The following is a 14,041-nucleotide window of genomic DNA, read 5'->3' as shown; positions in this document are numbered from 1 at the left end:
AAAAAACCGAAATACCTTATTTGCTGTGAGACTTGAAATTGAGCTCCAGTGCATCCTGTTTCCATTGGTCATCCTTGAAATGATTCTACAACTTCATTGGAGTCCACCTGTGGTCAATTCAGTTGATTGGACATAATTTGGAAAGGCACACCTGTCTATATAAGGTCCCACAGTTGACAGTGTATGTCAGAACAAAAACCAAGCCATGAGGTCGAAGGAATTGTCCGTAGAGCTCCGAGACAGGCCTTTATGGTAGAGTGGTCAGATGGAAGCCACTCTTCATCAAAAGGCACGCCAGCGCACTTAAAGTTTGCCAAAAGGCACCTAAAGGACTCAGACCATGAAAGACGAGGTTTGTTGGTCTGATGAAACCAAGATTGATGTCTTTGGCCTGAATGCCAAGCGTCACGTCTGGAGGAAACCTTGCACCATCCCTACGGTGAAGCATGGTGGTGGCAGCATCATGCTGTGGGGATGTTTTTCAGCGACAGGGACTGGAAGATGAGTCAGGATTGAGGGAAAGATGAATGGAGCACACAGCCAAGACCACACAGGAGTGGCTTCTGGGCCAGTCTCAATGTCCTTGAGTGGCCCAGCCAGAGCCCGGAATTGAACCAGATCGAACATCTCTGGAGAGACCTGAAAATACCTGTGCAGCGATGCTCCCCATCCAACCAGACAGAGCTTGAGAGGATCTGCAGAGAAGAATGGGGGAAATTCCCCAAATACAAGTGGGCCAAGCTATAGCGTCATACCCAAGAAGACTTGGTAATCGCTGCCAAAGGTGCTTCAACATGGTACTGAGGAAAGGGTCTGAATATTTATGCAAATGTGATATTTATTTTTATAAATGTGCAAAAATGTCAACTGTTTATGCTTTTTTATTATGGGGTATTGTGTGTAGATTGATGAGGGGGGAAACTATTTAATCAATTTTAGAATAAGGCTGTAACGCAACCAAGATGTGGACAAAGTCAAGGGTTCTGAGTACTTTCTGAATGCACTGTACATTGAGTACCAGTACCAAGTTGATGTGCAGGTGTACAACGAAATTGAGGTAGATATGTACATAAACTGTAAGCACTGGTGAAGTGACTAGGCAACAGGATAGATAATAGACAGTAGCTGCAGCGTGTGTAGAAGTGTGTGTGCGTAGAGTCAGTGACATTGACTCTATGCAGTGAGTGGAGTGGTGTGTGTGTTTGAAAATACAGTACAATACACATTAATTGGGCGGCAGGTAGCCTAGCGGTTAAAGTGTTGGGCCAGTAACCTAGTAAACTCTCTCTCTCTCTTTCCCTCTTACCACCTATCTCTACAAGACCTACATTGGGGACATCTTGGTGGCCATAAATCCATTTAAATACCTCCCTCTCTATGTGAAAGAGGTAAGTACTCCCACAAGACCAATAAGCATTAAGCTGTGCTGGCAGACTTTCTCCTAAAAGCTGCCCTAGTTATCTTGTGACTCATTATAACCTGGAAAACATTAAAGTTGGCATATTGCAATTAATAATGGCACTTCAACCCAGAAGATAACTTATTTTCTTGGAATAGGACTAGACACTGAACTTGCAATTGTTTTGGGGACTTTTGAATAGCTCCAACTAATATTGAGGCTTTAGCACTTATGCTTGCCTTTATTATCTTAGGTGACATAACTGACCAGGAATCTTAAAAAAAAAAAAATCTACTAAACTATTTGTAGACAATGGCTTTAAAGATGTTCCTCCTTGTATCTGTGTAGGTGTCAGAGAGGTATAAGTACCATGAGAAGAGCAAGCTACCTCCTCATATATTCGCTGTGGCAGACAGAGCCTACCAGTCCATGATGGGAAGGTTAGCCACGGGACCCCGAAACCAATGCATTGTTATCAGGTAAATCCATTAACAGTCTAATACTTATTTTACACTACTGAGCCAAGCTGTATTGGACTAGCCTGGTCACATATCCACTATAATAGTTGCTGGAAACATGTTGTAAAGGACAATGAATAGAAAGTATCCAAGCCAGCACTGTAACAACGGTTAATGTAATACACTGGTTAATGTAATAACTTTTCAATTTTGTACGTAAAAAAACGGGTTAATGTAATAACTTGCTGGTTAACGTAATAAAATGTTCCGCTATTAACCTGTAATTATTACATTAACCGGTGAGTAACAACTTTGTGGATGAATAATGTAATAACTTCAACCAATCATGTAATAACATACCAAAATCAATGTTTTTATGTGCTACTTTTCTCAATTTGATGCACATACAGTTGAAGTCAGAAGTTTACATACACTTAGGTTGGAGTCATTAACTTGTTTTTCAACCACTCCACAAATGTCTTGTTAACAAACTATAGTTTTGGCAAGTCGGTTAGGACATCTACTTTGTGCATGACACAAGTAATTTTTCCAACAATTGTTTAGACACCGTGAATTATAAGTGAAATAACACAATTCCAGTGGGTCAGAAGTTTACATACACTAAGCTGACTGTGCCTTTAAACAGCTTGGAAAATTCCAGAAAAGGATGGCATAGCTTTAGAAGCTTCTGACATGCTAATTGACATCATTTGAGTCAATTGGAGGTGTACCTGTGGATGTATTTCAAGGCCTACCTTCAAACTCAGTGCCTCTTTGCTTGACGTCATGGGAAAATCAAAAGAAATCAGCCAAGACTTCAGAAAAAAATTATAGACCTCCCCATGTCTGGTTCATCCTTGGGAACAATTTCCAAACGCCTGAAGGTACCACGTTTATCTGTACAAACAATAGTACGCAAGTATAAACACCATGGGACCACGCAGCCGTCATACCGCTCAGGAAGGAGACGTGTTCTGTCTCCTAGAGATGACTTCACAAAATAGATGACATCATGAGGAAAGAAAATTATGTGGATATATTGAAGCAACATCTCAAGACATCAATCAGGAAGTTAAAGCTTGGTCGCAAATGGGTCTTCCAAATGGACAATGACCCCAAGCATGCGTCCAATGGTGTGGCAAAATGGCTTCAGGACAACAAAGTCAAGGTATTAGTGGCCATCACAAAGCCCTGACCTCAATCCTATAGAAAATTTGTGGGGAGAACTGAAAAAGTGTGTGCGAACAAGGAGGCAGACAAACCTGACTCAGTTACACCAACTCTGTCAGAGGAATGGGCCAAAATTCATCCAACTTATTGTGGGAAGCTTGTGAAAGGCTACCTGAAACATTTGACCCATGTAAAACAATTTAAAGGCAATGCTATCAAATACTAATTGACTGTATGTAAACTTCTGACCCACTGGGAATGTGATGAAAGAAATAAAAGCTGAAATAAATAATTCTCTCAATTCTGACATTTCACATTCTTAAAATAAAGTGGTGATCCTAAGACATGGAATTTTTACTAGGATTAAATGTCAGGAATTGTGAAACTTGAGTTTAAATGTATTTGGCTAAACTTCCAACTTCAACTGTACTACCACCCACTGACAATTACAACTCAAACACATGCCCATCATACAGGAACACTCACAAGCACACGTTGAAATGTACACACATGCACAGTCGTAGACATTCACCGGACAGTTTATTAGGTACACCACCCCGTTCTCATGGCTCGCTCCTGCAGATGGGGAGTAATGTGGCTTTCTATATAGAGCATGCAGACAGGCATCGTTAGTTACTGTTCTATTGAGTGTTCGAAGGGGCAAAACAAGTGACCTAAGTGACTGAGTGTGGTATGATCGTTGTTTCCAGGTGAGCTGGATCCAGGATCTCAGAATTTTTGAGAACAAGTTCTCATTTACAATTGCGACCTGGCCAAGATAAAGCAAAGCAGTTCGACACATACAACGACACAGAGTTACACATGGAGTAAAACAAACATACAGTCAATAATACAGTATAAACAAGTCTATATACGATGTGAGCAAATGAGGTGAGATAAGGGAGGTAAAGGCAAAAAGGCCATGGTGGCAAAGTAAATACAATATAGCAAGTAAAACACTGGAATGGTAGATTTGCAATGGGAGAATGTGCAAAGTAGAAATAAAAATAATGGGGTGCAAAGGAGCAAAATAAATAAATAAATAAAATACAGTAGGGAAAGAGGTAGTTGTTTGGGCTAAATTATAGGTGGGCTATGTACAGGTGCAGTAATCTGTGAGCTGCTCTGACAGTTGGTGCTTAAAGCTAGTGACGGAGATAAGTGTTTCCAGTTTCAGAGATTTTTGTAGTTCGTTCCAGTCATTGGCAGCAGAGAACTGGAAGGAGAGGCGGCCAAAGAAAGAATTGGTTTTGGGGGTGACTCGAGAGATATACCTGCTGGAGCGTGTGCTACAGGTGGGAGATGCAATGGTGACCAGCGAGCTGAGATAAGGGGGGACTTTACCTAGCAGGGTCTTGTAGATGACATGGAGCCAGTGGGTTTGGCGACGAGTATGAAGCGAGGGCCAGCCAACAAGAGCGTACAGGTCGCAATGGTGGGTAGTATATGGGGCTTTGGTGACAAAACGGATTGCACTGTGATAGACTGCATCCAATTTGTTGAGTAGGGTATTGGAGGCTATTTTGTAAATGACATCGCCAAAGTCGAGGATTGGTAGGATGGTCAGTTTTACAAGGGTATGTTTGGCAGCATGAGTGAAGGATGCTTTGTTGCGAAATAGGAAGCCAATTCTAGATTTAACTTTGGATTGGAGATGTTTGATATGGGTCTGGAAGGAGAGTTTACAGTCTAACCAGACACCTAAGTATTTGTAGTTGTCCACGTATTCTAAGTCAGAGCCGTCCAGAGTAGTAATGTTGGACAGGCGGGTAGGTACAGGTAGCGATCGGTTGAAGAGCATGCATTTAGTTTTACTTGTATTTAAGAGCAATTGGAGGCCACGGAAGGAGAGTTGTATGGCATTGAAGCTTGCCTGGAGGGTTGTTAACACAGTGTCCAAAGAAGGGCCAGAAGTATACAGAATGGTGTCGTCTGCGTAGAGGTGGATCAGAGACTCACCAGCAGCAAGAGCGACCTCATTGATGTATACAGAGAAGAGAGTCGGTCCAAGAATTGAACCCTGTGGCACCCCCATAGACTGCCAGAGGTCCGGACAGCAGACCCTCCGATTTGACACACTGAACTCTATCAGAGAAGTAGTTGGTGAACCAGGCGAGGCAATCATTTGAGAAACCAAGGCTGTCGAGTCTGCCGATGAGGATGTGGTGATTGACAGAGTCAAGCCTTGGCCAGATCAATGAATACGGCTGCACAGTAATGTTTCTTATCGATGGCGGTTAAGATATCATTTAGGACCTTGAGCGTGGCTGAGGTGCACCCATGACCAGCTCTGAAACCAGATTGCATAGCAGAGAAGGTATGGTGAGATTCGAAATGGTCGGTAATCTGTTTGTTGACTTGGCTTTCGAAGACCTTAGAAAGGCATGGTAGGGTAGATATAGGTCTGTAGCAGTTTGGGTCAAGAGTGTCACCCCCTTTGAAGAGGGGGAAGACTGCAGCTGCTTTCCAATCTTTGGGAATCTCAGACGACACGAAAGAGAGGTTGAACAGGCTAGTAATAGGGGTGGCAACAATTTTGGCAGATCATTTTAGAAAGAAAGGGTCCAGATTGTCTAGCCCGGCTGATTTGTAGGGGTCCAGATTTTGCAGCTCATTCAGAACATCAGCTGAGCAGATTTGGGAGAAGGAGAAATGGGGAAGGCTTGGGCGAGTTGTTGTGGGGGGTGCAGTGCTGTTGACTGGGATAGGAGTAGCCAGGTGGAAAGCATGGCCAGCTGTAGAAAAATGCTTATTGAAATTCTCAATTATGGTGGATTTATCAGTGGTGACAGTGTTTCCTATCTTCAGTGCAGTGGGCAGCTGGGAGGAGGTGTTCTTATTCTCCATGGACTTTAGTGTCCCAGAACTTTTTTGAGTTAGTGTTGCAGGAAGCAAATTTCTGCTTGAAAAAGCTAGCCTTGGCTTTTCTAACTGCCTGTGTATAATGGTTTCTAGCTTCCCTGAACAGCTGCATTTCACGGGGGCTGTTCGATGCTAATGCAGAACGCCATAGGATGTTTTTGTGTTGGTTAAGGGCAGTCAGGTCTGGGGAGAACCAAGGGCTATATCTGTTCCTGGTTCTAAATTTCTTGAATGGGGCATGTTTATTTAAGATGGTTAGGAAGCATTTAAAAAAAATATTCAGGCATCCTCTACTGACGGGATGAGATCAATATCCTTCCAGGATACCCCGGCCAGGTCGATTAGAAAGGCCTGCTCGCTGAAGTGTTTCAAGGAGCGTTTTACAGTGATGAGTGGAGGTCGTTTGACCGCTGACACATTACGGATGCAGGCAATGAGGCAGTGATCGCTGAGATCTTGGTTGAAAACAGCAGAGGTGTATTTAGAGGGCAAGTTGGTTAGGATGATATCTATGAGGGTGCCCGTGTTTAAGGCTTTGGGGAGGTACCTGGTAGGTTCATTGATAATTTGTGTGAGGTTGAGGGCATCAAGTTTAGATTGTAGGATGGCTGGGGTGTTAAGCATGTTCCAGTTTAGGTCGCCTAGCAGCACAAGCTCTGAAGATAGATGGGGGGCAATCAGTTCACATATGGTGTCCAGAGCACAGCTGGGGGCAGAGGGTGGTCTATAGCAGGTGGCAACGGTGAGAGACTTGTTTTTAGAGAGGTGGATTGTTAAAAGTAGAAGTTCAAATTGTTTGGGTACAGACCTGGATAGTAGGACAGAACTCTGCAGGCTATCTTTGCAGTAGATTGCAACACCGCCCCCTTTGGCAGTTCTATCTTGTCTGAAAATGTTGTAGTTTGGAATTAAAATGTCTGAATTTTTGGTGGTCTTCCTAAGCCAGGATTCAGACACAGCTAGAACATCCGGGTTGGCAGAGTGTGCTAAAGCAGTGAATAGAACCAACTTAGGGAGGAGGCTTCTAATGTTAACATGCATGAAACCAAGGCTATTACGGTTACAGAAGTTGTCAAAAGAGAGCGCCTGGGGAATAGGAGTGGAGCTAGGCACTGCAGGGCCTGGATTCACCTCTACATCGCCAGAGGAACAGAGTAGGAGTAGAATAAGGGTGCGGCTAAAAGCAATAAGAATTGGTCGTTTAGAACGTCTGGAACAGAGAGTGAAAGGAGGTTTCTGGGGGCGATAAAATAGCATCAAGGTATAATGTACAGGCAAAGGTAAGGTAGGATGTGAATACAGTGGAGGTAAACCTAGGTATTGAGTGATGAAGAGAGAGATATTGTCTCTAGAAACATCATTGAAACCAAGAGATGTCATTGCATGTGTGGGTGGTGGAACTAATAGGTTGGATAAGGTATAATGAGCAGGACTAGAGGCTCTACAGTGAAATAAGCCAATAAACACTAACCAGAACAGCAATGGACAAGGCATATTGACATTAAGGAGAGGCATGCTCAGTCGAGTGATCAAAAGGGTCCAGTGAGTGGAGAGGTTGGTTGGGGGTCACGGCGATTTAGACAGCTAAATCGGTAGCAAGCTAGCATAGGAGTAAGCTAGCATAGAATGGAGGTCTGTTATTAGCCAACTCTTGCATTCCGTCAGTAGATTAGTGGGTTTCCGTGTGGTAGATGGGATTAATCCAAATCACACAACAACAACAAAAATAAAAACAATAGATATAGTTATAGAGGCCCAAGAAGAAAAATAAATAAATAAATAAATAGAAATGGCCGCCCTCCGGGGGTTTTCACACACGAGAGTGTCAAGGGTTTGCCGAGAATGGTGCAATAAACAGAAAACATTCATTCGGTGGAAGTCCCGGAGCGAAAACAGCTTGTCGAAGGAAAATGGCAAGAATAGGGCAAGTTAAGAGGCGGGCCACAAACAGATCAATAATGGCGTAGTACAGCAGTGATGTGCAGAATGGCATCTCGGAACGAACAAATGGTCGATCCTTGTCGGATGGGCTATTGCAGCAGATGACCACACTGGGTTCATCTCCTATCAGCTAAAAACAAGAAGAAGCGGCTCTAGTCGGCACACGATCACTAACACTGGACATTTGAGGAGTGGAAAAACATTGCCTGGAACATGACTGCGAGTTCAGTTCACTTGAGTGGCTTGCACAGTCCCCAGACCTCAAACCAATTGAGCATCTTTGGGATGAGATGGAATGAGCTGTTCACAGCATGAATGTACCGCCGTCCAATCTGTAGCAACTGAGTGATGCCATCGCATTAGCATGGACCAACATCCCTGTGGAATGTTTCCGACATCTTGTAGAATTCCCAGAAGAATCGGGCTGTTCTGGAGGCAATGGGAAGTCCGACCCGGTCCTAGATGGGTGTACCTAAATAAATTTGCAGGTGAATGTAAAGACGCACAAATTAAAATGTACACACACCAAATTAACTGCGTACTCATACATGAAGACATAGTTTGGTAAAGTGTGGTTCACCAAACTACCAAACCAAATTGAAATGTAGACACACATACACTCGGGTAACACTTTACTTGATTGGTTTCATAGAAGGTTTCATGAATGCCATTCATGACATCAGTGAAATGGAATTTTCTAAATAAAAGTTGTAATGGAACACATCTTTACTTAGGCCAGGATTCAAGCACCCCTTTTCGGCTATTCACCATTTAAAGGCAATGTTACCCCTGTCGCAAAGATTGCATTGAGTAAATGCTGCAGATTCTTTAAATGTCAACCTGTTTTTATTACCAGTTATTTTATATTAGAAATATCTGGTGTTTGAGCTGGATGGTTGCTGGTGTTAAAAAATATATAGATAATAAATAAAACTAGGCAAGTCAGTTAAGAACAAATTCTTATTTACAATGACAGCCTACACCGGCCAAACCTGGATGACGCCAATTGTGCGTCGCCCTATTGGACTCCCAATCATGGCCGGTTGTGATACAGCCTGGATTTTAACCACAGTGTCTGTAGTGACGCCTCTAGCACTGAGATGCAGTTCCTTGGACTGCTGCGCCACTCGGGAGCCCACTTACTGACTGGTTTATTTCTGTGCAGAACTAGCTGACTAAATCCAACTCCACGATTTACGATGGAGTTGAGCGGCGACTGGTGTGGGCGGACTAGAGTTCTGACATCACACAAATTATATTTTTATCAAAAACAATGAATTATAGCACCCAAAGGATACCTCTGATGACATTTATTAGGGGTTTAGCAGCGAAGCTCGTGAAAGCTATTATATTTGTTGACTATTATTATTCCTCTTCTTTACAAATGTGGATACATAGATGTACCAAATTTGGTGCTGCTCGGTCCAGCGGTCCTGGAGAAGAAGACGTTTTAAAGTGGTCAACATCATTAAAAATGGTCCATAAAACCTGAAAAGCATATTATATTGCATGAGCAGCTTGATTTTGTGTTCTGATATTTGGCAAGCTTAGTAAACAGTACAAATATAACTCGTCCTAGGACAATGTGTGCAATTTTTCCTGATGGTGACACAGTGGACACACATCTGAACCCCGGAATAGCTGCTTGCAGCTTTAATTATGAAATGTTTTTACTCTGTGTCAAAACAATGACATGGACATCCCCTTGTACTTAAAAATTGCACACGCCTCTCCCCTCATTGAATTGACCAACAATTATGATTACAACCTCAAATAACAATAACTGTAGCGACCCTGTGTTTATGAACGTGGTGATCGACTTTACCACTTGCATGGACAAGCTCACTTTCATTAAACTTGTTGGGGTTTGTTACAGATGTCTCTTTCCATTCATCAAATGACCAGTTTGGATGCTGGAATTAGTAGAGTTGATGAACATGCACAGGTAGCCTACAGGATACTTTTTAAGTAGCCTAATCAGATTTAAAACATTGTGACTGGTTGTGTTGGTGCCACATCTAAAACAAGATCAATAGGGGAGCTTTTTGAGCTGCGTTTCTCATGTCTTCACTGTTCTTTAATGCGCAACGACGCACCTGTCCTCTCCGCTGCCTATCAGCTATTCCTCTATGTTCTGGTGGATTTATATTGAAAATTGGTGCAGATTTGAATGATTTTATTTGTGGTATGATTGGTTGTTTGCTTATTGTAGATCTGGACAAACAATCCACCTACCACTATTGTCACTGAATGGTGGAAAGAGGACAGGATTAGGCAGACTAGTAGACTATATTGACCTGTGGTTTCGTAAGCGTGTGGAAAAGCCTAGTGCATACGGGAAGTACCAAAACACCTTAATAGTGCAAGCAGATGAGGACATTTTGGCTATGGCGCCGACAGAGATGGCTGCCTCACTTCGCGTTCCTAGGAAACTATGCAGTTTTTTGTTTTTTTCCGTGTTATTTCTTACATTGGTACTTCAGGTCATCTTAGGTTTCATTACATACAGTCGAGAAGAACTACTGAATATAAGAGCAGCGTCAACTCACCATCAGTACGACCAAGAATATGACTTTCGCGAAGCAGATCCTGTGTTCTGCCTTTTCACCCAGGACAATGGATCCCAGCCGGCGACCCAAAAAACTTTGTAAAAGAGGGAAACGAAGCGGTCTTCTGGTCAGACTCCGGAGACGGGCACATCGCGCACCACTCCCTAGCATACTTCTCGCCAATGTCCAGTCTCTTGACAACAAGGTTGATGAAATCTGAGCAAGGGTAGCATTTCAGAGGGACATCAGAGACTGTAACGTTCTTTGCTTCACGGAAACATAGCGTCTCTCCAGTGAGCCATCGGAGTCGGTGCAGCCAGCTGGTTTCTCCCCGCATCGCGCAGACAGAAACAAACATCTTTCTGGTAAGAAGAGGGGCGGGGGCGTATGCTTCATGGTTAATGTGACGTGGTGTGATCATAACAACATACAGGTACTCAAGTCCTTCTGTTCACCTTATTTAGAATTCCTCACAATCAAATGTCGACCGCATTATCTACCAAGGGAATTCTCTTCGATTATAATCACAGCCGTATATATTCCCCCCCAAGCAGACACATCGATGGCTCTGAACAAACTTTATTTGACTCTTTGCAAACTGGAATCCACATATCCTGAGGCTGCATTCATTGTAGCTGGGGATTTTAACAAGGCTAATCTGAAAACAAGACTCCCTAAATTCTATCAGCATATCGATTGCGCAACCAGGGCTGGCAAAACCTTGGATCAGTGCTATTCTAACTTCCGCGACGCATATAAGGCCCTCTCCCGCTCTCCTTTCGGAAAAGCTGACCACGACTCCATTTTGTTGCTCCCTGCCTACAAACAGAAACTAAAACAAGAAGCTCCCGCGCTGAGGTCTGTTCAACGCTTGTCCGACCAATCTGATTCCACACTCCAAGACTGCTTCCATCACGTGGACTGGGATATGTTTCGTATTGCGTCAGACAACAACATTGACGAATACGCTGATTCGGTGAGCAAGTTCATTAAAACGTGCGTTGAAGATGTCGTTCCCATAGCAACGATTAAAACATTCCCAAACCAGAAACCGTGGATTGATGGCAGCATTTGCGTGAAACTGAAAGCGCGAACCACTGCTTTTAATCAGGGCAAGGTGACCGGAAACATGACCGAATACAAACAGTGTAGCTATTCCCTCCGCAAGGCAATCAAACAAGCTAAGCGTCAATATAGAGACAAAGTAGAATCGCAATTCAAAGGCTCAGACACGAGGTATGTGGCAGGGTCTACAGTCAATCACGGATTACAAAAGAAAACCAGCCCAGTCACGGACCAGGATGCCTTGCTCCCAGGCAGACTAAATAACTTTTTTGCCCGCTTTGAGGACAATACAGTGCCACTGACACAGCCCGCAACCAAAACATGCGGACTCTCCTATACTGCAGCCGAGGTGAGTAAAACATTTAAACGTGTTAACCCTCGCAAGGCTGCAGGCCCAGACGGCATCCCCAGGCGCGCCCTCAGAGCATGCGCAGACCAGCTGGCTGGTGTGTTTACGGACATATTCAATCAATCCCTATCCCAGTCTGCTGTTCCCACATGCTTCAAGAGGGCCACCATTGTTCCTGTTCCCAAGAAAGCTAAGGTAACTGAGCTAAACGACTACCGCCCCGTAGCACTCACTTCCGTCATCATGAAGTGCTTTGAGAGACTAGTCAAGGACCATATCACCTCCACCCTACCTGACACCCTAGACCCACTCCAATTTGCTTACCGCCCAAATAGGTCCACAGACGACGCAATCTCAACCACACTACACACTGCCCTAACCCATCTGGACAAGAGGAATACCTATGTGAGAATGCTGTTCATCGACTACAGCTCAGCATTTAACACCATAGTACCCTCCAAACTCGTCATCAAGCTCGAGACCCTGGGTCTCAACCCCGCCCTGTGCAACTGGGTACTGGACTTCCTGACGGGCCGCCCCCAGGTGGTGAGGGTAGGTAACAACATCTCCACCCTGCTGATCCTCAACACTGGGGCCCCACAAGGGTGCGTTCTGAGCCCTCTCCTGTACTCCCTGTTCACCCACGACTGCGTGGCCACGCACGCCTCCAACTCAATCATCAAGTTTGCGGACGACACAACAGTGGTAGGCTTGATTACCAACAACGACGAGACGGCCTACAGGGAGGAGGTGAGGGCCCTCGGAGTGTGGTGTCAGGAAAATAACCTCACACTCAACGTCAACAAAACTAAGGAGATGATTGTGGACTTCAGGAAACAGCAGAGGGAACACCCCCCTATCCACATCGATGGAACAGTAGTGGAGAGGTTAGTAAGTTTTAAGTTCCTCGGCGTACACATCACAGACAAACTGAATTGGTCCACCCACACAGACAGCATCGTGAAGAAGGCGCAGCAGCGCCTCTTCAACCTCAGGAGGCTGAAGAAATTTGGCTTGTCACCAAAAGCACTCACAAACTTCTACAGATGCACAATCGAGAGCATCCTGTCGGGCTGTATCACCGCCTGGTACGGCAACTGCTCCGCCCACAACCGTAAGGCTCTCCAGAGGGTAGTGAGGACCGCACAACGCATCACCGGGGGCAAACTACCTGCCCTCCAGGACACCTACACCACCCGATGTCACAGGAAGGCCATAAAGCTCATCAAGGACAACAACCACCCGAGCCACTGCCTGTTCACCCCGCTATCATCCAGAAGGCGAGGTTAGTACAGGTGCATCAAAGCTGGGACCGAGAGACTGAAAAACAGCTTCTATCTCAAGGCCATCAGACTGTTAAACAGCCACCACTAACATTGAGTGGCTGCTGCCAACACACTGACTCAACTCCAGCCACTTTAATAATGGGAATTGATGTAAAATGTATCACCAGCCACTTTAAACAATGCTACTTGAATAATGTAGGGTATGTAAACATATTATCTCATGTCTACGTATATACTGTACTCTATATCATCTACTGCATCTTTATTCAATACATGTATCACTAGCCACTTTTAACTATGCCACTTTGTTTACATACTCATCTCATATGTATATACTGTACTCGATACCATCTACTGCATCTTGCCTATGCCGTTCTGTACCATCACGCATTCACATATCTTTATGTTCATATTGTTTATCCCCTTACACTTGTGTATAAGGTAGTAGTTTTGGAATTGTTAGTTAGATTACTCGTTGGTTATTACTGCATTGTCGGAACTAGAAGCACAAGCATTTCGCTACACTCGCAGTAACATCTGCTAACCATGTGTATGTGACAAATAAAATTTGATTTGATTTGAAATGTGTGTATATAGTAAAACCAGGGGAAAAAACGCATTACCCTCCCCTGTGTCCAATAAAAAAAACACAACCCTCCCCAAAGCAAAAAAATAAAAGTTTATCAACCCTCTATTCTCTCCTACCCCAGTAAATGTCAAACTATCCCTTAAAGGACACAGCTGGAGATATACATCCTGTTCAATGTTTTATTACGTTAACCGGCAAGTTATTACATGAACCGTTGTTACAAGCATGGTTCAGTTTGGGTTGGCACAATAGTGTGAACGGTTTTTCATAAGCTGTCTTGAACACTATCCAGACATTTCCTGACAAACAGCAACAAACACCAATGTCAGGGTTTTGTTTTGCTCAGCGTTCGCGGTTCTCTTTTATGCTGATA

The 14,041-nt window shown here is 44.0% G+C and overlaps 1 protein-coding gene across 3 annotated transcripts in view; it reads left to right on the top strand.

Moving 5' to 3' along the window:
- Positions 1-14,041, top strand: part of LOC110509844 (myosin-IIIb) — a 58,363-nt gene that overhangs the window by 1,277 nt on the left and 43,045 nt on the right. For all 3 annotated transcript variants that reach the window (XR_016493289.1, XM_090226850.1, XM_090226851.1), the window contains exons 2-3: positions 1,323-1,388; positions 1,748-1,878. Coding sequence is in view for 2 of the 3 variants with exons in the window: in XM_090226850.1 (XP_090082976.1) it covers positions 1,323-1,388; positions 1,748-1,878 (197 nt within the window). In the remaining variant the exon portion in view is untranslated. The remainder of the gene's footprint in view (positions 1-1,322; positions 1,389-1,747; positions 1,879-14,041) is intronic.

This window comes from Oncorhynchus mykiss, chromosome 29 (assembly GCF_057628025.1).
Source record: "Oncorhynchus mykiss isolate SJ-2025 chromosome 29, ASM5762802v1, whole genome shotgun sequence".
Lineage (NCBI taxonomy): Eukaryota > Metazoa > Chordata > Actinopteri > Salmoniformes > Salmonidae > Oncorhynchus > Oncorhynchus mykiss.
Note: the sequence above shows the minus strand (reverse complement) of the source record. Positions and strands in the feature narration are given on the sequence as shown.